The sequence below is a fragment of the Maniola hyperantus genome, chromosome 8 (genome assembly GCF_902806685.2).
Source record: "Maniola hyperantus chromosome 8, iAphHyp1.2, whole genome shotgun sequence".
Lineage (NCBI taxonomy): Eukaryota > Metazoa > Arthropoda > Insecta > Lepidoptera > Nymphalidae > Maniola > Maniola hyperantus.
In genome coordinates, this window is record NC_048543.1 from 13,104,720 (window position 1) to 13,132,609 (window position 27,890).

The 27,890-nt window shown below is 38.6% G+C and overlaps 2 protein-coding genes across 14 annotated transcripts in view; both read left to right on the forward strand.

The window, feature by feature from the left end:
- The window catches only part of LOC117984500 (CUGBP Elav-like family member 1), a 462,287-nt gene that overhangs the window by 229,652 nt on the left and 204,745 nt on the right, over positions 1 to 27,890 (forward strand). For 8 of the 13 annotated variants that reach the window (XM_069500131.1, XM_069500134.1, XM_069500132.1 and 5 more), the window contains exon 2: positions 1,239 to 1,292. The exons of the other annotated variants lie outside the window; for them this stretch is intronic. The gene's annotated coding sequence lies outside the window, so the exon portion shown is untranslated. The remainder of the gene's footprint in view (positions 1 to 1,238; positions 1,293 to 27,890) is intronic. 13 annotated transcript variants of the gene reach the window in all.
- On the forward strand, positions 5,856 to 10,099 carry LOC138402637 (uncharacterized). Its single transcript, XM_069500092.1, has 2 exons — positions 5,856 to 6,828; positions 9,560 to 10,099. The coding sequence occupies exons 1-2, from the start codon at positions 5,949 to 5,951 to the stop codon at positions 9,562 to 9,564; spliced, it is 885 nt and encodes a 294-aa protein (XP_069356193.1). The 5' UTR covers positions 5,856 to 5,948; the 3' UTR covers positions 9,565 to 10,099.

Below are 27,890 nucleotides of genomic sequence, written 5' to 3' on the forward strand. Positions count from 1 at the left end.
GTGTCCCTGCCTTAATCAAGAGCGTTCAAAGTATTGATATTATTTCAATTTGACAGCCCTAGTAACAAAAGTCGCACGCCGATGTCTTCACAAATAAAGGATTCTATTAATAATGCTCGCTTATTGGCGCTCCTTTTGCTCCGGTACGGCACGGACCTTACCGGGGGCTCACCGAATAATAATTTACGAGGCTATCACAATATTTGTTATTTATTTAGCGAGGGCCATGCAAACTGTCCTCCGCGAGATCTCGGGCTTTTGTGTTAAGAATAATGGCAAAAGTAAACTGATTATTTATTTTCTTGTACAAACGAACGACAGATTTAATGCGAATCGGTAAACTGATATTAGGACCTGTGAAAGAATTCAAAATACTTGTTAGAATTGAGTATGTAAAAAAAAGATATCTTAAAATCGCCATTACCGCATTGTTCGACGTCCAATATTTATTATGTCGGTAAATTACGGTGTTTACCGCGAGGGCTTTGTGGAATTTATTTTGTTCAATTTCGAAAGTTACGCCAACTTGCTGCTTGTAATTGTGTTCTGTAAATAATCAAACTAATTAAGAACTAGCTTTTGTACATTACTTTATTTGCGTTAATTTTAACATTTCGTAGCAATCATGCCTGTCGTAGAGGCTAGAAAGTCCTTGAGTAGAGACCGCGTTTAAGCAAGCGTAGTATGGGACACCCTCCAGCGCGATGGACCGCTGATATAAAGAGGCTGGGGGGAAGTGGCTGGATGAGAAAGGCTGAGGACCGGGTGTCGTGGCGCTCTTTAGGGAAGGCCTATGTCCAACAGTGGACGTCTACAGGCTGATAATGATGATGTACCAATCACGTCTTTCCATGTAATGCTACACTATACGCTCTAATTTACTTTATCCACGGAGAGAAGTTAGTATAGGGCTCTCTCTGTTTCGTGATCCCATACAAATGATAAAGACAAAACTCAGTGGGGTTAAACCTCAGCCTCAATAGCTCAACGGTTTGAAGAGCGGACTTAAATCCGGAAGACCACCGGTTCAAACCCCGCCCATTGCACTATTGTCGTACCTACTCCTAGCACAAGCTCAACGCTTAGGAGGGGAAAGGGGAATATTAGTTCATCATTGGGTAATTTAAAAAAAAAACATTTTGAGTGGCTAACCAATTACAGCTGTCCCACACCATATTTTTGAGTAAAATGTAATATTATGTACCTATATATTTAAATGATTTTCTCTTTTGTTTCAGGTGGCAGATACCTCCGTTAATTTCACAATATAAATAGCATCACATCATCCATAAGTATGCTCGGTTAAAACCTATAGTTAATTAGTATTTACATACAACTAATTATGGCCAGGCAAATATTAACTGCGGGGTTGCAGCGAGAATAACGTTTGAACTTTCTGCATTATTACGTACTTTTAAAATAAATAACAGTAATTAAATTCATTCTTATGATGGCTTCAAACTGTGGATCGAATGATTTTAGACATCGCTGTTCGTGAACAATAGACACGACAGTTAGAACACTTGTAACAAAACGAGGCGTCATCACCTACACTGGCGTCAAATGTCTCTTACATTTGACACTATGTAGGCAATGAAACTACTAGGGAACGTTTATTTCACGTCACTTCAAGCCTAATATTTAACAGATATCGATTAAGGATTGTCGACCTCCCTGGCGCAGTGGTAAGTGCTGTGGTATTGTTAGTGGGAGATCCCGGGTTCGATTCCCGGCAAGGGGTTTGGAATTTTATTTGATTTTTAGTTTCTGGTCTGGTCTGGTGGGAGGCTTCGGCCGTGGCTAGTTACCACTATTGATGATAATGATGATGACTTTCGAGCTTACAATGTCTTGTGATCAGGTTCCAGGCTGTGATTATAGGTAAGGGGCGACGCAGTTTGTATAATCACGCACCATGAGAAGTCACATTAAGCGTGCTGACTCCCTCGAGAATAATTTATACCCCACACGAAATACAACACCGATGCCTACCGAGATGTGTACCATAAAGGGTTACATAACGACAGATTCTAATTATAACAAATCAATGATTAAATATTTATAGACACACTAGCTTATGCTCGCGGCTTCGTTCGCGTGGACTACACAAATTTCAAACCCCTATTTCACCCCCCCTAGGGGTCAAATTTTCAAAAATTCTCTATTAGCGGATGCCTACGTGGTAGATATGGATCAATGAAACAACTGCTCGGTCGGACGGTCCGTTTCACTTCATCCGGTATCTGCCATTCACTAGTTTTATGGTCAAAAACTTGCAAATTCCCCAAATAGGCCGACATTTTTAACGATAATAATTTTAAAAAAATACGGGTAAGCAATCCCACCGCGTAGCCAAATGGTAGATATGGATCAATGAAACAACTGCTCGGTCGGACGGTCCGTTTATTACTGGAGATCTACCTACATGAAAGGTGTAATACACATCACTACGTCATAATAGCTATATACATGTCAAAATTCAGCCCGATCCGTCCAGTAGTTTGAGCTGTGCGTTGATAGATCAGTCAATCAGTCAGTCAGTCAGTCAGTCACCTTTTCCTTTTATATATTTAGACTAGCTTATGCCCGCGATTTCGTACGCGTGGATTTAGGTTTTAAAAATCCCGCGAGAACTCATTGATTTTCCGGAATAAAAAGTAACCTATGTCAATCTCAAGCTCTTTATCTATACCCATGCAAAAAATCTCGTCAATCCGTTGCACCGTTGCGACGTGATTGAAGGACAAACCAACAAACCAACAAACAAACACACTTTCGCATTTATAACAAGGGTACTGATTCCCAGGTAGCATACTGACGTCAGTGACGGATAGGTGACGTCATTTTAAGGTCACTAAGGGTGAGATCTATAGAGCGCACTCTGACTTAACTTAGACTTGAGATAGAGTTAAAACGAGATAGATCTATCTCTCTCACATAAATCTGTCTCGTTTTAACTCAATCTTAAGTCAAAGTCAAAGTGCGCTCTATAGATCTCAGCCTAAGACGTCATGACGTCTCACTACGAGATAACGCTTCTAAAGGTCACAAGCCAAACATGCTGCGACTTATCCGTATGTGAATGGAAGCAACGACGACTTATGTCGACGTAATTGTATTATAGTTTTAAGGCTAAAATTTGTACGCCTCACATAGGCATGAAATAGTGTGACATAAAAATTGTACCAACACCTTACATACCTATTTCAACAAATAAATAGATTTTTTTTTGAACAACTAGATCTACTCCAAACTGTTATTCGAATCGTACCGGTACAGCGCAAATATTAGTTGTGAGGTCTCTCCGGGTCTTCTTCCGTGTCTGTACAAGGAATGTTACACGATACAATGAGCCACGAAATTTTTCGACCAATAACTCTTTCCACTGCTCACGCTATCACGACCTGTGAGAAGCCACCTGTACCAACTCCATCGGGAGTAATTTTTGCCCCATACGAAATATAACACCGATGCTTACCCAAGCGCGGGGGAAGGGCACAAAATAACCTGCTTGTGGTTAAATATTTTTTATAAATATATTATAGTAGTGACTTCTCAAAGTCTATGATAATCCTCCCATAGGTCATCACTAAATGCATAGTGACTTGTACGCATGCGTGTAAACGGAAGCAATGAGTAAATCTACCAGACATTTCAAAGTCAAAGTCAAATGTTTTATTCAAAATAGGTAATAAATTACTCGTATTGATGGTCTGGTATGGTGTTACATTTGAAAGATATAGTGGTGATAATTATTACGCAAACTTAAAACTAAAGCTACGAGGGTTCCAAACGCGCCCAGGTCTGAGAAGAGCCCACAACAAACTCAGCCGGGTAATTTGAGTAGTTTAATAGGTTTTAATTATTTCAAAAGAGTAAGTGTTGAGTTTCTTCCCGGCTCTTCACAGTAGAATTTTCTTTCCGAACTGGTAGTAGAGTTCCTGTACTAGCAACCCTAGTTGAAACAAATAGTTAATTTTGAATTTGCCTTTTTTTCGACCAAATAACCCTTCACTGCTCATGCTTTCTCGCACTTTGAGAAGGCACCTTTAAAAACTCCGAGTAATTTGTACCCCATGCGAAATATAACACCGATGCTTACCCAAGCGCGGGGGAGGGGCACATAATCGCCTGCTTGTGGTTACAATATCCCTCCCTTTATTCGAGCACTCTGATTAATAAAAGTTTTTGTGTGGACCAACTCGACCTCGTGTTGTGTTTGATTAAAATAACTGATTATTACGAGACGTACGATATTTTTCTTTGTTTGGATGCACTGCAGACAGGCAGACAGACAGATAGACACGTATTTATGATGTTAGTATGGATTAGTAGGGACTACTTTTTGACCTTTGTAGAGTGATCCTTCTGTACCAGGAAGATACTGTTAATTATTTTTTGATAGTAATTTAAATAGCGCACTACGTGCTCGTAACTAGGTACTAGGTGCAGTCTTATGCAAGTGAAGCCGCAGAAAAACTGATTAACGTAATGTGACCTCGGGCGAGAATCACTACGGGCTCTATCGACACCGCGAAATTTCATCTGCAGCGCTGCTTGTATCATTAGGAGCGCCAGTTACCGCTAGTGATGTACTTAGATTTTGTCGATAAAATATGTGCTTTGTGGAATGATATTATTCATAAAGAATCTAAAAGACTTTTGCATACAGAGTTCGAAATACTTACACATTTTAACATTTTTTTACTTTAACACAAAACAAAAGTACATTTGTTCTATTTTTATCTAGTGTTTGTAAAACCATGGTTGAATGAAGTGGTGGTAAGCACAAAATAATTGTGTTGCTATTTTCAGTTATATTATTTAATATTTACTTGTAAAGTCTAAGTATACATCCGTGATGCCGATCAATCTTGTATCTACTATGACTTAAACGTAAATATGGTTTTACCAAAAATTGTCACCATAATTTCATCTGCACTCCATACTTTCATTTTAACTAGCATCATACAAACCTACGCGACCAAAGCGGCTACGAAGCTTAAACGTCAGATGCGTGGCGGTCGCCTCCCACGATACCAATTTAATGGCGCACTGCACACCTACGCAACTCCAATAGTCGCGTAGGTGTATACAGTACGCGACAGAAAGTAATGTACATTGGCCATTAGAATGACATTTCGGCTTTTTAGAGCCCGCTCTGTCCCTCATACCTATATGGCGTTTTGTCTCAATGACAGAGACAGTGCTCTACAAATCTGCTATCTCCTTCTAAAGGTCGATGTAGGTACATTACTTTCTGCCGCGTACTGTACATATGCATGTGTGGCCGTAGTTTTACCACTATCGATAATAATGGTCTCTTCCCTCTTAACTGTAATACACTCCAACCTAAAAGTCAATATCAACTCGCATACGTAGTGGAGACAAAAGAAAAGCTGATTAACGTAATGTGACCGCAGGGCGGGCGGTGACGTCACTAGCGGGTTTTATCGAGACCGCGAAATTTCATCTACAAACGTTGCTCGTTGCTTGTACTCGTATCTACTGGAGGCGACGCTGAGCATATGAAGCGCTAGTTAGCGTAGTGATGTGACATAAAAGTATCGATAAATTTATTGTCTGAAAAATAAATGATTTTAATTTTTTTTTTGGTTGGAATTAAGAAGATATTTTATAGGTTCTATAACATCACTATATTGAACTTTGATGATGCATGTTATGGTGTAAGTAATCTTATGTTAAAGAAAAGGTTCTGCATAGTATGTATAATTGTAGTTATTTTTCAAGAAATTATATTAAATATACTTGAACTAGCTTATTGTTATAGGATGTAGGTAGATGTAAAAGGAAAGGTACGCGGTTGCAGCCGCGCGATGCATGAGTCAGTGGAAATATAGCTAGTAATGGAGTAACTGCGTTTCTTTGAAACTACCCAAAAAACCTATAAATAACAGTGGCGACGAATAATTAAAACGCGAGCAAGCATGGATAAAGTGTCAGTGGGTTTATTGACAGTGTTTAATCACGAAACACAGGAATGGGAGTTGTACAAAGGACGCATAGAACAATGGTTTCTCGCAAATGAAATCGACGATGTCGCGGACAAGTCAGGCGCAAAGCGGCGGGCGATTTTGCTGAGTAGTTGTGCGGAACCTACCTATAAACTCATTAGGGATTTAGCATTACCTAATGAGGTTTCCTCTCTGTCTTACGCCCAAGTTGTATCGTTGCTGGATGGACATTTCAAAGCAAAGAAATGTGGGTTTGCGGAACGTTATAAATTCCATAGTGCCTGTCAAGGCAATAGTGAGTCCTTGAGCGAGTGGGCCGCCCGAGTACGAGGATTAGCAAAGGATTGCAGTTTTCCGGCCGTCGTTCTGAATGAGATGCTGCGCGACAGGTTCGTCCTCGGTATGGCGAATGGCAAAGTTCGGGAACGACTCTTCGAGAAGTCCCTCGAGGGACTAACAATAGAAAAAGCGTTGCAATGGGCGGAAAGTGTATATTGGGCTAGCGAGGGAGCACGGCAAGTAGCCACGATAGCGCCGCCATCTCAAGACCTAGCATTATCACCTTTCGTCGAGGTACACGCAGTAGCGGCCGGGCAACCAGGGTTGTCCCAAGGAAGACAAGTGAATAGTGCTAAGAAAGGAAGTGCGTCTCGTACAGTGCCAGCTAATAAAAAAAAGTGTTGCGTGTGTAATGTTTTCGGTCATGATAGCCAAATCTGTAGATATAAGTCGTTTACTTGTAGGCTATGCGGGGTCAAAGGTCATATACAGCGCGCCTGTGTCGCCAAGAAAGGACAGGACAACCAGCATTTCCTACAGTTTCATTCGGATGAGCAGGTCGATGGCGATGATGGTAAGCGACTCATATTTAATCTTCGTAGCTATCACGGACAACCGATGCGGGAAACGATTGTGGTGGATAGTGTATCTTTGTGTTTTGAATTAGATACAGGATCAGCTGTAACGGCTATTTCAGATTCTACATATTATAAGTATTTTTCTAAACATAAATTATTGGAAAACAATAGAATTCTGCAAAGTTACAATGGCAGCATTATTCGGACAATAGGAATGTTACCTTTAAAGTTTGAATACAGAAATAAAACGGAAATGTTAGATGTTTATGTGGTAAAAGGAGGCGGGCCACCCCTGCTAGGCCGTGATTTCATTACTAAATTCAATCTAGAAATATGCCCAATAAATAGTTGCACAGCAAAAGAAGACTGTGTTGACGCCCTAATTAATAAATACCCAAGGCTTTTTTCTGATTCATTAGGGTGTTGCAAAGACATTGAAGTGACGTTGAATTTGAAACCAGACTCTAAACCTATTTTTTTTAAAGCCAGGTCGGTACCTTTTGCCCTACGTAATAAACTAGAAGCAGAATTGAATAGATTAATGTCTTTAGGAGTCATTGAGCCGGTACAGTTTTCTGAGTATGCAAGCCCAATAGTTCCGGTTTTAAAAAGTAATGGAAGCATAAGGGTGTGTGCAGATTACTCAGCGACGCTTAACAAACAACTTTTAATTGAAAAATATCCACTCCCTCGTATTGAGGAATTATTTTCTAAACTCCATGGCGGGGTAAAATTTTCAAAACTAGACTTATCTAATGCATATAATCAACTAAGGTTAAAAGAAGATTCACAATTATTGACATGCATAAATACACATAAGGGTTTATTTAAATACACGAGATTAGTGTTTGGGTTGTCAAGTGCGCCGGCTATATTTCAAAGAACATTAGAGTTAATTTTAACAGGGATAGATGGAGTGCTTCAGTTCTTAGATGATATTTTAATAACAGGGAAAAATGATCAAGAACATTTAGAGAGGTTAAACCAGGTTTTTAAAAGACTACAAAATGCTGGACTTGTATTACAAAAAGATAAATGTACTTTTTTCCAAGAGTCGGTATCTTATTTAGGATATACTATCGACAAAAACGGGTTACATAAGTCACCAGACAAAGTGAAGGCTATTCTTAAGGCTAATGTTCCCACAAATGTTACCGAACTTAAGTCGTTTTTGGGTTTAGTAAACTATTATAGGGGTTTTATCAAAAATGCTTCTAGTATTTTATGTCCTTTACATTCCTTATTAAAAAAAAATATTAATTGGAAATGGGAACAGGAACATTCGGAGGCTTTTGAATTAATCAAGAAACAGTTAGCTTCTGAAAATACTTTAGCACATTTTAATCCTGACACGAAAATAATTTTGACAGTGGACGCGTCACCTTACGGTCTCGGTGCAGTGTTATCACAGATAGAAGACGATGGCGAGGAGCGGTCCGTCTCGTATGTATCTAGGTCATTAAGTGCAGCAGAAAAACAGTATAGTCAAATACAAAAAGAAGCTACGGCAATTATATTCGGGGTGCGGCGGTTCCACCAATATCTATATGGCAGAGCAGAGCCATTTATATTGAGAACCGATCATAAGCCATTATTATCTATTTTTCGACCAGGCCGTGGTATACCTGAAATTACAGCAAACCGTTTACAAAGGTACGCGTTGTTCCTAGCAGCGTATAACTACAGTATTGAATACGTTAGTAGTGCAAATAACTCGGCCGATTACCTTAGCCGCGCCACGATCCGCGATGAGTCAGAATTAGTACCAAAAAAATGTAATAATCAATGTAAACAGATTAGAAGTGAAAGTAGCACAATCGATAATAGCTCCTATTCTTATTACATTTGGGACGCAAATTCAATGCCAGCGATCTTTAAAGATGTTCAACAAAGTACGAAGTCGGATAAAATATTAATGCAAGTTACTAGTTATCTCTTGAACGGTTGGCCAAACAAGGTGATGGATAATAAACTAAAGCCGTATTTTAATTGTCGTTATGAATTGTCGTTTGAAAACGGGTGCGTAATGAGAGGGGCGAAACTCGTAATACCCGAAGCTATGCAAGGCGCAGTGCTTAAGGAGTTGCATACGGGCCACATGGGTGTAGCTAAAATGAAGGCCTCGGCAAGAATGCGATTTTGGTGGCCTAAGATGTCCGCGAGTTTAGAAGCTGCAGTAGGTGCATGTGCAGTGTGCGCGCAGCTTCGTGCCGCCCCGCCGCGCGCCCCGCTCACTCCATGGCCGTATCCGCCGGAACCCTGGTTCCGGGTACATGTGGATTTTTTAGGCCCTTTTAATAATAAGGTATATTTAGTAGTGGTTGACGCTTATTCTAAATGGGTGGAAGTTTTTGATGTGAGTAACGGGTACAATTCTAGAGTAGTAATTGAAAAGTTAAGCGAAATTATGTCAAGATTTGGATTATTTCATACAATCTGCAGCGATAACGGCAGTTCTTTTACGTCATCAGAATTTAAAAACTTCTGTAGTTACAATGGTATTTCTCATTTAACTTCGCCTACCTATCACCCTTCAAGCAATGGACAGGCAGAAAGTTTTGTTAAGATCGTTAAAAAAGCTTTAAAGAGCATAGTTTTATCAGGGACGTCAAAAAGAGATATAAATAATAAGTTAAATGAGTTTTTGTTCCACTATCGCAATTCTACACATTCCACCACAAATCGGTCACCTGCTGAGATGTTATTTGGTAAAAATTTACGTTGTAGATTAGATTTGCTAAATCCTCCGGTGCGATCATCATCGTCATCCGACCGGGAAATAGCAAAAACGGTAAAAAGGAATCAGTGTTCACAGATTAAAAACTATCGGGGAAAAAGGAACATAGACTTTAAGGAAGGGGAAGTTGTTTTGGTGAAGATCTACAATAAACAACAAAATTGGGCCAAAGGAACTGTGCTGAAAAAAATTGGTCAATCGTTATACTTAATAAGTCTAATGGACAGTAACGTTCCAATAAAAAGACACAAAAACCAAATTTGCAAATTTGAAGGGGAAAGTGGGATGGAAGGACACCAAGAACGCGAACGACATGATGAGGTCGCCAGTACGGGCACTGTAGACTTGGAGGTTCGCACACGTTGCCCCAGCGGCGGCACATCGGCGGAACGGATTGACCAGGCCACGGAGCCGGTTCCTATGCCATCGGGTTCCCCGCTACCTTCAGCCCAGGCTATACCGGATACGAGCAATCGAATTCGTCGGACTTTAAGACCTCGTAAACACATTAATTATAGGAAATATTTTTAGTTAAGCACCTACCTATGTCTTTTAGTGGATAAGGTTCTTTATTTGTGAAAATAATGTCGGAGGGATGTTATAGGATGTAGGTAGATGTAAAAGGAAAGGTGCGCGGTTGCAGCCGCGCGATGCATGAGTCAGTGGAAATATAGCTAGTAATGGAGTAACTGCGTTTCTTTGAAACTACCCAAAAAAACCTATAAATAACACTTATGCTCGCGACTTCGTCCGCGTGGACTACACAAATTTCAAACCCCTATTTCACCCCCTTAGAGGTTGAATTTTCAAAAATCCTTTCTTGGCGGATGCCTACGTCATAGTAGCTATCTGCATGCCAAATTTCAGCCCGATCCGTCCAGAAGTTTCAGCTGTGCGTTGATAGATCAGTCAGTCAGTCAGTCAGTCACCTTTTCCTTTCATATATTATTTAGATACTTGACCTACTCGTATACCTTAGCGCTTAAATGTAAAAATATTTCAATAACAGGGTTCCGTACCCGAAGCATGCCAATGGGACCCTATAACTAAGCCTACTCTATCCGCACGTCTGTCTGCCCATCTGTCTGTCCGTCTGTCAGCGGGCTGACAAACCGTAATAGGTAAAGAGTTGAAATTTTCACAGTGTGTGCATTTCTATTGCCGCTGTAACAATAAAATTACTAAAAAATTGAATTTTTTGAAATTTAAAAAAGTACGTAACCACGTACGATGGTACGGACCTCTTCGTGTGTGAATCCGACTCGCACTTGACCAATTTTCAATTCACAAACTTTGTTCATTCTGCATTATAATTTCTAGAAAATATTTTTATATTTTACCGACGAAGCTTCAGCTTTGTGCGTCCCTATATTTTGTGATATTAGAGCGTATTGTCGAGAGCTCCGGCGTTCTCATATTTCTTACATCATTAAGCCAACGCACACTCTCAGAAGTCAAAGCATTGGATATCTTATGAAAACTCGTCTGAATAAATTGTTGTGAGTTCCCTGCTTTCACTACAGGGCGACGGTAATGAGCGTAGGTACGACGGACCGCGTTTTATTCAATGACGTTTAATGATGTTAGTGCGGTGTTTTGTATTATTATTTTTTGTTTACACTAACGATATGGGATATTGAAATAAATATATGCAACGGCCATTCTGATCAAAAACTGGGCATCAAGCATCATCATATCTACGCAAAAATGTGTTCGTTCCCGCAACATTTTTAGGGTTCCGTACCTCAAAAGGAAAAACGGAACCCTATAAGGGTTCTGGATCACTTTGTTGTCTGTCTGTCTGTCTGTCTGTAAAAATCTGTTTTAGAATGTACAGGTGAATACCTTTCATATGATACCCCACTTGATATAGTCACTCACTTCGAAAGTTGAAAATACTAATTATTAGTTCATGACCACAATTTAATTTTTTTTTGTGTGATGTAACCACAAATTCACAGTTTTCAGATTTTTCCCCGAAAGTCTTCTATAAGACCTAGCTACCTGCCAAATTTCACGATTCTAGGTCACTGTCAGACAGCCAGACAGATAGACTGACAGACAACAAAGTGATCCTTATAATGGTTCCGTTTTTCCTTTTGAGGTACAAAAACGCCAAGTTGTGTACCTCAAAAGTTTATATTTTTGTTGTTGTCTACCAAATGTTATGAGAATCTAATAGGTGATAATCTAATAAATGATAAAAAAATAAGTGTAAACGTTCTGTGAAAGCCTTTATGATTTTCACGACAGCCCGTTCATTGCACCTTTGCGTAATAATCGGGAGGAAATAAGAATTTAAATTGCCCCTTTTTCCTCCCTAACTCAATACCTGTGCTTCCCGCGCGCTAGTGAATGTCTATCGACGGCTCACATGTGTCCCGGAACAATATTTCTAAATAAAATACCACTGTTGGTAACTTTGGCGTTTGGAACGAGTTGTGAGCGGAGCGATTTCTAAGAAAATATCAGCTGCATTTTCGTTGACTATTTTTTTTTAAATTATTGACTAGTACTTCGCTGTTCTGTGACTTTGGTGGCCCCTCCCAGTTTCTCTGAAATTGCTCTAGATGGTATAACTCAAGTCAAGAGTGAATTGGTATTTTCTAGGCACGCGCACTTAATCTTAAGCTGCATCATCACTTGCCACAATGAAAAATAGATACTTAAATAACTGGATTACCTATTTTCATTGTACAAAACTCTCACTCTCACTTAATAGCTTGCGCAAAACTTTGAACTAAACTGGATACAGTCATTTCTTCTATCACTGTGGTATCGAATTGTGTGTTATATTCAAAATACACTTGCCTACCCATTTGCAGATACATCGCCCGCATCATACACAAAGAAAATAAAATTTTCGCTCTTGAGAGCATTCAACTACATAATATTAGAACGAAAACCACTTTGATTTACTTTAGAAGGCTTTTATTCACTGTTCACATAATAACTATTATTTACATCAACACAAGAGCAAACACCTCCTTTTACGCGCCATTTTAGAGTGACGTTTCGCATAGATGCTACACCGCAGAGCCCGCTACAGATAATAAAATCACCTAGTTTTTATCCGTCTAACAATAGTTAACTACTGATTCTGAAAATTTCAACTTTTCTAAAATAACATAAGTCTTGGGGCTTTGGGATGTCACTCTATCTTTTTTCTTCTTATTTTGCTTTATGGCTTTCAGTAGTGCCACACCGAGCACAATGCACTTCGCCAATGTCACGTAGAATCTATATTTTTTACTGGAGGCACTGATAATTATCAAATCTTTATTAATGTAGTTAAATCGCTACCTCCCGTCCCTTGAACTAGAACCTCAAGTAAAAAACCCACCTATTGCCACCACGGTATCGCCCGCATTATATTTAAGTGGGTAGTTTGCGCGAAAAACAGCGCATTGTTGTCGGAATTGAAAATACACTCGCCTCCCCATTCGCAGATATATCGCCCGCATTATACACAAAGAAAATAAAATTTCCGCTCTTGAGAGCATTCGTGCCGCTGACCGAATTCTACACTTTTATAAAGTACACTACTAAGCATGGGTGTTTTTTTAGGGTTCCGTACCGAAATGGTGCCAACGGGACCTTATTACTAAGACTCCACTGTGCGTCCGTCCGTCTGTCTGTCTGTCAGTGGGCTGTATCTCGTCAACCGTAATAGGTAGAGAGTTGAAATTTTCACAGAATGTGTATTTTTGTTACCGATAAAAAAAATAAGAATTTCAAAATGACTGCCATGAAAATAAATAATGTTGTTTCTTGTACGATAGTACGGAACCCTTCGTGTGCGAGTTGGCCCTTTCGGAATTCAGTCCGATCCTTAACCTTTGAGCTATTGAGGCTCTATATCTATTGGGCTATTATAAGATACTAGCTGATGCTCGCGACTCCACCCCTATTCACCCCCTGAGGGGTTGAATTTTCAAAAATCCTTTCTTAGCGGATGCCTACTTCATAATAGCTACCTGCATGCCAAATTTCAGTCCGATCCGTCCAGTAGTTTGAGCTGTGCGTTGATAGATCAGTCAGTCAGTCACGTTTTCCTTTTACATGTTTAGATTTTACTCGTACAATAGATGGTATATTATCTAAATCAAATAAAATCTGGAGAGAATCGCCTGTAAGTAGGAGTCGGAGCACTGAGTGGCGTCTCACTCAATCTGTCAATTAGGGTCTGAATACGTGATTGCTGCATCGACTTTCATTGCCCCTAGGGAGCGGTTCACCCCATTGAAATTGCAGTACGTCAACCTTTGGTATTATAAAATATACGAGTATTTCTTTTTATTACTCTTTAAGTGTATACCTACTTTAAAAGAATGGTGAGACAAAACTTTATTTTGGTCATTTACCTGCTTAATTTGTAGCGAGACTAGCTGATACCCGTCTCTTGTCCACGTGGAACAAATCTTCAAGGTTCCGTACCCGAACGGTGCCAACGGGACTCCATTATTATAGGCCTCGTGCTGTCAGTCCGTCTGTCGACGGGCTGTGTCTCGTAAACCGTATTAGATAGGGATTAGGGAGTTTACATTTTCACAGAGCGTGTGTTTCTATACAACAAAAAAAATCAATCAAATGCAAGTCAGACTCGCATACGAAGCAAAATCAGCAAAATTTTCAAGAATAAAAAAACGATAATATGTCTTCTCTCTGTATCTAAAATACACAAAGACAATTATTATTGCAAAAGAGCGGAAAATATACAAACATTTTATTAAAATAAATGTAAAGAAGCCGTTTCAAATTGAGTTAGGAAAAAGGAGAATTCCCTGATACCGGCACATTGAGTGACATCCCACTCGCTCTGTCAATTAGTTGCCCAACACACGCCTGCTGCTTCGGCATTTATTGTATACCACCGCACAATCAGTACCCTTATTAGGTATAAATGCGAAAGTGTATTTGTTTGTTGGTTTGTTGGTTTATTGGTTTATTGGTTTGTTGGTTTGTTGGTTTGTCCTTCAATCACGTCGCAACGGTGCAACGGATTGACGTGATTTTTTGCATGGGTATAGATAAAGACCTGCAGAGTGACGTAGGCTACTTTTTATCCCGGAAAATAAAAGAGTTCCCACGGGATTTTTAAAAAACCTAATTCCACGCAGACGAAGTCGCGGGCATCAGCTAGTCCATCATATTTTAAACTCGTACATTTCGTATGTATATTGCATTATCATATCTACAATGAACCAAAAGCTTAATTCGCTATAATCCGCTGAAACAGGTCGAATCTGTATGGTGCAACATGCAGCATGCGAAATGCACCCCCCGCCCTCCCACTGCTAAACATGCAGGAAGAAGCAGCCACCAGGCAAGCAATACGCACCACCACCACGCAGCACCACACAAATCCCAAACACACTCAACTTTGTGTCCTTGACCCTGTCGACCATTTAAACATTTTTGTCTAGCACAACATCTTACTAGCATGACTCTGTATAATATAAATGCTAGTACGACTCTACATATTATATAGACCTAACTTTGCCATCGCTATAGAAGCATTGGTATACCCAGCTACTCGTATCTGTCTGCATTTCCCGCCAGTACTTTTCGTTGTCTGCCAATTAGTGAACTACCCTTGAGCCCTTGACTGCGACGCGACTCGCTTCGAGTATAGTTTTGTAACCATTCTCGGTCTGTTGAAAGTATTTTTTAACAACAGCGAGTCACGGCAAAAAATATCCAATTTTTTTAGCGGATTTTTTTTCTCTTAACATCTCTTCAATGTTCTATTCAATTTTATCTCATCTGTGGTGTGCGTATGTAGGTATGCTTTTGATATACATAATTGTGTGAATGTGAGTGGAACTAACAGTTTTTTTTATTTTTTTTATTCAGAAACAAGTTAGCCCTTGACTGCAATCTCATCTGGTGGTAACTGATGATGCAGTCTAAGATAGAAGTGGGCTAACCTGGAAGGAGTCTTGACAGTTTTTTTTATTAAACTCATACCCCTTTGGTTACTACACGGCATCGTACTGGAAAGCTAAATCGCTTGGCGGCGCGGCTTTGCCGGTAGGGTGGTAACTAGCCACGGCCGAAGCCAGACCAAACCAGAAATTTAGAAATTATAAAATTCCAAATCCCTGCCGGGAATCGAACCCGGGAGCTCCCACTAATAAGACAACAGCGCTTACCACTGCGCTAGGGAGGTCGTCAAATGTTTTTAATGTTAAGAAGATAATTATTCAAAAGTCTTCACTCGCAAGCATTTGCAGTTTTATGGATCATCAAAGGTTGCCATCTAAACAATTTTGCCGAGTGTAACACACATAAGTTTGACAGACAGACGATTGATTACAATCAATTACAGTAACTGATTGCAGTCGAATGCCAAAAATATCATGTACGGATTCACCCACAGCAATGAATGTGTTATGAATAACTGACCTAAAATAGGAAAAAGCTCTTTTCTAGATAACTGCAGTTCTCTAAATCACTGCATCTATTAACAAAGCTCTATAAAAGCTATAAGCGAAATACGCAGTCAACCCGAAAAAAGCTCAAACAGTAATTATGACGTCATCCGCCCATCATTCAACGGATTTTTTCACACAATCCGACAAAATTCGCCCGCCGAGAATAACTTTACTAATATCGCATGTGTCGCACCAATCCGTTCGCGGGTTACGCTTTGCGGGGGAAAAAACCCACCTTTTTTGTTTCACTCGTTCACTCCATTGATATATCAACATGAGAGTCAAACCAAAGACGTAACAGTGTCCTTTAATATTCTTTGACTTTGATATTTTGTTATAAGACCCGCAAATTGCTATTGCGCTGGAACCATGTCACATTAACATCGCAATGACGTCATTTTGACGTCAGCCTAAATAAAAATATACCAACAGCTCGAAACTTCAGTCCAGTTCTGACGTCATTAAAATGGCGGCCACGCGCATTAGCTATTTGCAGGACTTATAGAACTTCGGGGTTCCGCACCCGAAAGACGCGAACTGGACATTATTACTACGCCTCCCTTGTCCGACCGTCAGTCTGGCCGTCAGCGGGCTGTACATATTTTATGCATCGTAATAGGTAAAGAGTTGGAATTTTCATTGTGTATTTCTATTGCCACTAAAACAAAAAACAATAAAAAATCAAGATGGCGATTTTCAAAATGGCCGTCAGGCAAATTAAAAATTTAAAAGTACATAAAATAATAGTTGTAAAATCTTGTATGATAGTATGGAAGTCGGAACCCTTCATGTGCAATTCCGAATGAATGAATGAATGATTTATTTATTCAGTAACTCGCACTTGACTGGTTTTATTTCAAACATGCACTCGCCGCGTAGTTATTATTCTCAATAATTTTTCACACTGGTGTGGCACGGCGTAATTTAAATCTAGCCTTAGTCTAATTCGATTGATGGATAGAGTGAATTTAAGTAGAGTTATAGAATTCTTAGACAATGGACCGGCAAGAAAATTTAGTAATACACCCGAATCGAATCTATCATCTATTATATTATACGTACTATTTTTTTCAATTCTTTTTCATAGAACGTGACCATTGTTTTTGGAAACTGTAAATCTTTGATTGTTTTCCAATGTATATCAATGGTTTGCTCTAGTACAAATGCTGTATTGTGTAACTTCGGACCTAACGTTCTAAATGTAGCAATTCCACGGAATAAATGGCGACTATTTTGAATAGAATATAGGTAGTAGATTCACGTGTAATTTTTTTTTAGTTCCGTCAATGTATAAAATCGCTTACAATAAATTCTGAAACGGCGAGATCCGAACATAAAAACGGCATAACGATAGATTTATTTTAGGTACAAAACGTTAGATTTTTTTTTACAAATCGTCAAAACCAATAACGTAATATAAAAAATCTCTAAATTGGACCTACCTAACTGGATTCTGTGTCCTAGGTATACATATTCGTCTAAAATTTGGAGTGCAGAGCAGAAAGATACTTATTTAGATTTATTTTTGAGCTGGCTTGCGGCCATACACAACAATAAAATAATAAATACAGGATGTCTCAAAGAGTAATATTTCACGGTGATATTATTTAAGCTACCTGGGCATGACTGATATTGGGTATTTTCAGAGGTTGTCCCGTGTCCCCGTGTGATGAATGCATTTTTGTGCGGCAGCTGGCGTCGAATCCGAAACATAAAATAATATTGAACATGAATAATATTTTTATACCCGTTTTGATATAACATTTTGAATATAAAATTTTCGTTCCTACAATATTGTGTTCGTCAATTTTTAACATATTTTTCAAGCTATGCTTCTTAAGAGATATTGTCTGGGATATGAATCCAACACGAAAAAAGTAAATGTAATGCCTTAATACTAATTAAATGTGGGAGTTTTTCAGCAGAGTGCACAATGCGAAAAAAAAGAAAAGATAATAAATAAATTTATTTTTTTTACTATCAAGTTATGGCCAAATACCGAAAACCAAGTGCTAAGTTACTGTTTTCGACAGTAACTATGTTGTACGGAAAATACATCAAAATAAGAAAATACTTCATGAATTTACGCCAGTGGTACGGGAAGAGTACCCGTTCTTTATTCCGCCCAACATCGTCCAAGGTGCAGATAGCCCTAATGGTTGCCAACCTCCGATAGGAGATGGCACCATATGAAGAAGAAGATACTTTAAATAATTAATGATTACACACACAAAAAGGAAAGCGCGGGAAGACACCACGCATGTCTAATCGCATAGCTTTAATCTGTAGAAACGTTGTTATTTTTCAAAAGTATTTTTGACAAATATCAACAACATTGCTTAGTAACTTATCGACAGATCAAAGATGGATTGAAAATTGAAAATGGGCGTTAATCGATAAAATCACAATTCATCAGACAGCTGGCCGCGTGCGATTTTATTGCTTTAATCGCTTGACCCACTCGAAGAGATGAGCAACGTCCATTTGCTCAATCAATTATTCGCTCAGCGTTCGCGCTGTGTAATTTATTGCTAGCGTTTTAATCTGTCTACCTTCTCACACGTTTACCAACTTTGTTTCAGACCTGTATCGTTTATTTTACCGGTGAAAATCGCTAAAAATATTGGCACTAGCATCTTTAAATAGCTGAGCTACGTTCTCGTTATTATAATTTGACTAGCTTATTCCCGCGACCTCGTCCACGTGGACTACACGAATTTAAACCCCTGTTTTATCCCTTCCGGGATTGAATGTTCAAAAATTCTTTCTTAGCGGATGTCTACGTCATAATAGTTATCTGCATGCAAAATTACAGTGCGTTGATAGATCGGTCAGTCAGTCAGCTTTTACTTTTACACATATAGATTCACCCAGCTTCGCTTGGTTTAAATTTAATATCATACTTATTATACGTAATACATAATACGTAATTCATAGTCTATGTTAGTAGATGTACAGACGTACATGAGTTTTAAAACAAGGTCCCCTTTTACTTCAATAATAGTGTTTCGACGCTCGAATTCTATCAACGTTGGTGAAATGTGTTTTATACTAAGCCTACACCTACCTAATGAGGCTAGTTTAGTTACCGATACGCCGTGAAAAATTATATACTCCTGCTAACATTTACAACGCCATATATTGCGCTACTTAGCATAATACCACAGTGTTAAGTAATAGAAATTCTCATACTACCCGCAATAGTGCGATTTGGATAATTCCAGCGCTTATCAAGCGCTGTACAGCTGAACGAGCTCAACGGAAGTGCGCTCTAAATTAGCGCTTCAAGCCTTCGCTACATAATTGGGTACTCGTGTTAACGCGGTGAAATAATGGCGAGATAATAACTTAAGTTACACTAACCTGCTTTTCAAGTCGGAAGGCTCGTGGTGAAAACACACGTTGTGGACTCATGAAATTAAAATCATGCCTCTTTATAGAGGCAAACGTAAATTAAATAAAATGGAACTACTACGTTGTCTACGACGTAGCGGTATGCCGTAGCCCGACGAGGCGAGAATGTAAGCGAGCGTCTGCGTAGCTGACCTACCCTGTTTTATGACCCGACCGACATGTGTATAGCCGTATTTGTGGCTTTACGTAATAAGACAAAATAATTCGTTGGAATACCTTAATACTGATAGCTTAATACTTAGCTCATCAATAGAAACAGTTCAATGATCTAAGCTATAAACAATTAACAAGACAAGTATATAATGGCTTTACGTAATAAGACAAAATAATTCGTTGGAAGACCTTAATATTGATAGCTTATTACTTAGCTCATCAATAGAAACAGTTCAATGATCTAAGCTATAAAAAATAAACAAGACAAGTATACAATTGAAATTGAGCTTGAAGACTGCGCTATCATATTTGTAGGTAGATTGTTAAAACACCTTGCTTAAAAGGTGCCTTGCATCTTGCCTCCATAAATAACTTTCAAGCATCATGTTATATAGCAGCATTTAAACGTAAATAAATAAAATGAAACACTACGCTATCTACGACGTAGCGGTATGCCGTAGCCCGACGAGGCGTTAGAATGTAAGCGAGCGTCCGCGTAGCTGACCTACCGCAAATGAATAATTGACGTCACTAACCGTTTTATGACCCGACCGACATCTGTATAGTCGTATGTGTGACTTTATGTAATAAGACAAATAACATTAGCAGGAAGATTTTAATACTAGCTCATCATTGCTTTTGTGAAAAAGGTTCAATGATCTATACTACAAAAAATTAAACGGGTTCTATCAAAAACCCTCGGTAATTGGTACACAATACGCACCGTCAGAGTATATTTCTGGTACATAAGTAAATTATTATTGTTATTTGCTGAGATACTACTAAGTTTCATTCATCGTCAACCCAACGCTGGCTCACTGTGAGCACGAGCCTCCTATCAGAATGAGAAGGGTTCGACGTAGTCTATCATGCTGACCAAGTGAATATTTTTCAAACATCTTTGAGAACATTATGGGCAACTGGGTATACAGGATTCCTCACAGTATTTTCCCTTACCGGTATAGCAAGTGATATTTAATTGCTTAAAATGCACGTAAGGCAGCGGATACACTTACTACTTACAAGAAAACTAATGTAAACAATCTTATAAGTACATTGTAAAGCTGTCAAATAATAAGCTATTTACTAAATAATTTTAAATACATATCAAAAATTGCGTGATCGGCAATTTCCTTGAAGTGTGGGTAAACACTAAAAAATTATAAAAAATATAATTAGCTATTTATAAGTAAGTAAGTATAAGTATAAGTGTACAGCAGCAGTTGGAATAAGTAGTCAGTGATACAAATTATAAGTCATGGTGATGTGGCTAGGTATATATTATACTTGCTTACTTGTACATTACAAAAACTTTACCATAATGTAAGTAAGTGTTTATGTAAGAAAACTTCGCGACTTTACTCTGAAAAGTTAGAGATACTTGCGCTGGATCGAACCCCCGACCTACCGAATTCCAGGCTAACGTCTTAACCACTAGGCTATCATCTAGGAAAGGCTATAAGTTTGATTACTTAAATATTTTGTACAAAGAAATAACCCTCTGTTAACAACTGCTCAGCCGTTGATGAATAATTAGCGGTGCTAACCGTTTTACGACCCGACCAACACGTCTATTGTCATGTTTGTGATTTTATGTAATAGCGCAATTAGTTTAAGCAAAGCATTTAATTTGCTAACATATCACAATATATTATGATTAAACACAACATTATGATTTAACACATAAATAATGATTTTATAAACAGGTTGAAGCTATCCTTACATTTATTTGATAGTACGTTTTTTTTATAACCAGTGATAGACGACGGTGCGGACCTTAGTGATTTTCCTTTCTTAACAATTAACGTTTTTTGCTTATATTTTTACTAGCTGATGCCCGCGACTTCGTCCGCGTGGAATTAGGTTTTTTAAAAATACGGTGGGAACTCTTTGATTTTCCGGGATAAAAAGTAGCCTATGTCACTCTACAGGTCTTTATCTATACCCATGCAAAAAATCAAGGACAAACCAACAAACAAACACACTTTTACATTTATAATAAGGGTACTGAGGAATAGATTTTACGGATTTCTGTTGACATTTTTTTATTTTATTTTTTCTTTTAAGTTAAAAAAACTTTACGTGCAAAAAATTGTTCTAACACCTTTGTAATCCAATTGTTATAGAACTCAAAATAATAAGCGTCACTTTATTCATTACCTAATGATGATTGAATAGAGCCGCGCGTTTGGAAGCACGTTCAAAAAGCAGCATTGCATCGCATTGACGATTATTCCGTTTGAGTGCATAAAGTTCATTTATCCGGCACGCGAAAGGCCTAATTCCAACCTGCTCACGTTTCCATCGACCATTAGCTCAGCGAGCGCTGTGATGTTAGTTGTTACTGCTGCTCGAATGGCGTACGTGTATCACAAGTATTCATTATCTGAGGCATGAATATTATCGGAATGGCTTGTTCGTTGAGTTTCAAGCCTGATTTACATTGCGTCAGTTAGTGATTCGAAATTCTAGATGAGTCAGAGCTGACCGTGCAAATCAATTTCAAGTATGAATATTATTAATTTTCCACCTTTTTTTAGGTAATCTTTTTCTATTTAATCTTCATTACAAACCATATAGATGAGTCAGAGCTGACCGTGCAAATCAATTTCAAGTATATGTATATTATTAATTTACAATAATTATTGACAATTTGTTGGTTTTAGGGTTCCGAACCTCAAAAGGAAAAACGGAACCCTTATAGGATCACTTTGTTGTATGTCTGTCTGTCGATCTGGCAAGAAACCTACAGGGTATTTTCCGTTGACCTAGAATCCGCCTGCTCGTTTGCTCGCTATATCTATTTTTTTTTAAAACATGAAATTTGGCAGCTAGGTAGGTCTAAAAGCAGACATTCCGGGAAAAATCTGAAAACCGTGAATTTGTGGTTACATTACACAAAAAAATTGTGGTCATTAACTAATAATTAGTATTTTCAATTTTAAAAATACGACTGTAGTACGGAACCCTCGTTGCGCGAGCCTGACTCGCACTTGGCCGGTTTTTTTCTCTTGAGGAAAATCCATCATGGATACCACCAGCCACGGGGGAGTACAGTGGTTAAGCTAGTATAACATAAAGTGTCCGAAGTTTCAATAACCCAGCAGTAGGAAAGCTTATAAAATGATTTTGACTTGTTAATTATTCATTTAACGTGGCGCAGTAATTTATGAAGGTCCGTTCAACGCCCGCGCGCCGTTCGACCAGCTACGCCTATTAATGGCACCTACACTGTGTACAACGTGGCAAGATTCATATTAATACACATACACACACACGCACCCACACAATCACACACACATACACACCTTAACACACGCACACACACACTCGCATTCATGCACACCACTATCACTTGTAATAGACACCGGTATAACATGTCCGACCTTAGCGCACCAAATTGTAATAACATTTATTCAGGTTTTTAGAAATGGAGAAGGCAACCCACTGTAATACAGTGTTTACTAGTGCAGGGGTTGCCCATTCATACGTCTACTAGACCTAGGTCTACTTAATTATTACCTACTTGTTTTTTATCTGTATTATAAGTATTTTTTTGTGTTCCTTATATGTAATTTAATATGTAATAATATCCAATAAATTTAATTTAATTTGATTCTTAAAATAAATTTTAATAATATTTTTTTAATAATACAATAAAGTTATTAAAATATTATACAAACCCATAATTATATGCGTTTAAGGAGCTACGTGTGTACAGCTATTATATTAGAACTATTTCGTGATATGTTTATATTATATAGCGTAAAAGTAGTTTTTATAACAAAATTAGCCAACGATGACTAATATTCCCCTTTCTCCTCCAACTAAGCGCTAAGTTTGCACTAGATACAACAATAGTGCAACGGGTGGGGTTTGAACCAGTGACCTTTCAGTTCTTTCTTTATCTTTTGTTTCTTTTTTTATGGCATCATGTGCCTGAATATCACGGAATTCAAGCTACCTAAAATAGACCTTTTTATAAAAATAAAAAAAATAAAAATATATAAAATGTTTAACATATCGTTAGTTCCCGACAACGATAACAGATGGCACCACTAGGTGGATATGTCGCGCAAGCACCCATCGCCTTTGAAACCCATATATGCTAAAGCTGTGCAATGTTCTGTACCCGTTTACGTCTCACCAAACGAAACCAAATTCGAGAGTCGAAATACTTCCGCGTTACAGTAAAATGGACCTAAACAGCCTTGAATTGTAGTCAAATATTCAATGCCACTGATTTAAATTTCGCAATGTTTCCGCTTCGAGCGCTGGCTGTAGAAGTGTAGACTGTAGACAAATTTGAGCTTTAAAACAAGGCTTTTAAGATCCAGTTTACTGTAACGCGGAAGTATTTCGACTCTCGAATTTGGTTTCGTTTGGTGAGACGTAAAATCTTGTACTACGGGTACTGTATCCTTCGTCCGCAAGTAACAAGTTGCAGCCGCCGAGTCGGCACTCTTGGGACTTGCCTAAACCGGTATTACGGTTTACCCTGGGTTTGCAGCCGCCGAGCCGGCACTGCCCTCGGTATCCTAGTACTGGTCACGCGGAACATGTAATAGTCTGTAGTATCGAATATACGCTATTACTATACTCGCAGCGTTTCTTTGGCCGCAGCAGCCCTTCCCCTACGTAACAAGTGTTACAAATGTATTCTTTATATTTCGTCCTAATAAATAAACTACACTATCTAGTATTAGATCATCTGTATATTACTTAAAAGGAAAAGGTGACTGACTGACTGATATATCAACGCACTGCTCAAATTACTGGACGGATCGGGCTGAAATTTAACATGCAGATAGCTATTATAACATAGACATCAGCTTAGAAAGGAGGAAGGAAAAGTCAATCCCTAAAGTGGTAAAACAGGGGTTTGAAATTTGTGTAATCCACGCGGACGAAGTTGCGGGTACAAGCTAGTTTAATTATGTAGACAGAGTGCTACACATAATAATTATACGCGGGTCAAGTGATTAATGCTATTAAAAACGAAGGTTCAACCCCTTACACTCGCAAAATCATTATAGAAACAAAGTTCACACCGTATAATTATATATTACGAAAAGGGTGCCGCATTAATAGGGCTGCTATAAATTACATAATAGTAGATGATGCCCGCGACTTCGTCTGCATGGATTTAGGTTTTTTACTAATCCCGTGGGTACTCTTTAATTTTCCGGGATAAAATGCTATGTCCTATGTCCTTTCCCAGGATGTAAGCTAACTCTGTACTAAATTTAATCAAAATCGGTTTAACTGTTGGGCCATGAAATGCTAGCAGACAGACAGACAGACAGACTTTCGCATTTATAATATTAGTATGGATGTTTCCGTTGGAATAGTAAATGAATGAGCGAATGGACGTTACTCGCTAATTAACATCAATAATAGTTGTGATAAATTATCATGCCTAATCGATATTGGTTTATTACAAAGCTGTGAAAAGGAGATAACGCGGTAAAAAGTGTTGTTTAAGAAAAACTCAACTATTAGTAACGTAACTTGCTTAGCGAAAAAATTGTAGAAAAACCCATAGCCCTTATCAATTTGTACATAGCATCAAACCCAGACCCTATCGCAACCGGGTTTGATTTTTGTCAAACCCAATACCTCTTATCGATTTGTATACGTACAGCATCATACCTGCACGCTAAATCGCTTGGTTGCTTTGCCATTATTCCGATTTTCCGGTAAGAACACATGAAACATTGTTTGGCACGAAGTTTGAAGGCCCGTGTGAGCGGGGTTTCGGATTAATAGGTCAGAAGCCCCGATATAAATTACAGAGCACGTTACTGCTAAACGAATAATTGATTGAGCAAAGGGACGCTGCTCATCTCTTCGAGTGGGGCCGGTCAGCGGAAGCAATAAAAGCTAAAGAGTACGTACAATCGCGCTGTATGATAGGCTTTTTAAGGTTCCGTATCTTCAAAGAAAAAAAAAGAACCAGTGTAGAATCTCTTCGTTCGTTGTCTGTCTGTCTGTCAAGAAATTCGAAACCTATAGGATACTTCCCGTTGACCTGGAATATCATAAGTTTTTCATAAATAAAGGGGGAAATCCGAAAACCGTGAATTTGTGGTAATTTACATTTAAAAAAAATTAAAAGTGTTATTTCTTGTACGATGGTACGGAACCCTTCGTGTGCATGTCTGACTCGCACTTGACCGGTTTTTTCGCACTGCATCCGATTCGAATTCACCAGATAATATAGGCAAAGACCTGGAGCGTGATATAGGTTTATCCAAAAAAATCAACGAGCTCTCACGGAATTTTTAAAAATTTTAATCCACGTCGAGAAAATCACGGGCATCAGCTAGTTAATTTATAAATGCAACTATTGCTGAAATAATAGTTGGATTTGTCTTTTTTTCAGCAAAAAAGCTAAATTTCCATTCTATTCCTATTTCAGAATAGGGTTTAAATATTAATATTTTTATTCGAGAAATAATAATTGAAAACAGCCGCATTTTTTTCAAAACGCTGTTGCAAAGAAAGAAATATTTATTTTTGATATGAAAAGCTATCAAAACTCGCGTTTCAATAAATATTTTTTCCGGTGTTATTGTTTTATATTTTGCATTCGGTGGCAGCTGGGATTCAAAAACTCATTCATCACAACCAACGGTACGGTATAAAACCCTGTTTGAGAATACTTGAAGCTAAAAGGTGACAGTTTAAAAAATATTGAATATTAAATCATTTCCCACGTTATTGGACATTTTAATCTGTAAAAACATGACTTTTGGAACTAAAACGATGATTCCCGCAACTTCGTACCTACGCGCTACGCATAGGTTTGGATTTTTTTAATCGTCGTGGGAACGCTTCAATTTTGCGGCATAAAAAGTAAGCTCTTCTGTGGTCAGAATTCGTGGTATCTTGTACAAAACAGATGATTCCCGCGACTTTGTAAACGTAGATTTAGATTATCGAAAGTCACGTAGGAATTCTTTGATTTTCCGGGTAGCTTAAGTCCGTCATCGAGGTGCAAGCTATTTCTGCACAAAATTTCGTCAAAATCAATCAAACAGATGAACCGTGAAAAGCTAGCAGACAAACAAAAAGACAGTCATATTTTCGCATTTATATTTTCTATACTACGAGCCAAACGGATTGTGGATATTAAATCATGTCAATAAAATATTAAAATGCTGTGTAAGGAGACTGAACGAATGAATGCATGAATGAGCAAAGTGATGTTTTATATTATTACATTCCAAACGTTGCTGTATAGGTCAAGGGCTATTGTTGAACAGCATCAAAAGCAGAATATTATTCCATTCGAAATATCTGCCATATAAATCCGTGGAACTGTATTTTAGAGCACCTAGACCCGACGACATACAATACGGAATTCGTACGAGAGATTGAACGAATGAATGGATAAAGGCAAACGGATTTTTAGTGCACCGAATCATAGGTCGTGAATGGATGGATTCGCGTGACACATATTATTATTTTTACTCTATGACAATCTAATCCAATCCACCAGCTTGTATGCGTCCACCGCTGGGTATAGACCTTTTCAAGAGCACGCTACGGTCTTCCGCCTTCTTTCCACCCGCTGCCTACCACCTTCTGTACATCATCAACCCAACGGATTTGAGGTCGTCCTGCTCGTACGCGGTTTCCACTCCAGTCCAGAATACGTCTGCCCCATTGTATGGGTTCTGCGACAAAAATGGTCTGCCCACGGCCACTTTAGCATGCGAATCCTTTGAGCTATGTCAATTACTTTTGTTCTTCTAAGAATTTCCTCGTCACCCCTCCCGGTGACGCTGTAGCGGCCAGTAGGGCCCAGCATAGTCATTCCGAAACAATACACACAAAAACGCATGTGCACATTATTACGTGTATTTTTGAGTGATTTACTTCCAATCCAATCCATCAGCCTGTTTGCGTCCACTGCTGGACATAGGCCTTTCCAAGAGCGCGCCACCAAACACGGTCCTCCTCCGTGATTTACTTGCATCATCATAATCTTGTGAATGTGGAAATTAAATTCCTCTTGATTTATACAAGTTAACTTCTTTTATTTCTGAGTGTTGTAATAATTCATAGTGAGTTTGTACTTTGTTTCAACTGCGATCTCAGCAGATGCGTGAAAGGGTAAAATGGTCGGAAGTTTGAATTTTAGCCATCAATAGGTAGACTATAGGTATAAATGTTGTCATTCATACTCCCAAAATCGTAATCAATTTCTTTCAAAGAACTGAATTCTGTACTGCCATCTTCTATCAAGGTCACCTTTGCAACAGAAGGAATCAAATACACATTAACAACTCCAATTCAAAGTATAATTTGG

Excerpts from the sequence above, each read along its gene's own strand:
- LOC138402637 (XM_069500092.1), top strand. The coding sequence starts at position 5,949 with ATGGATAAAGTGTCAGTGGGTTTATTGACAGTGTTTAATCACGAAACA.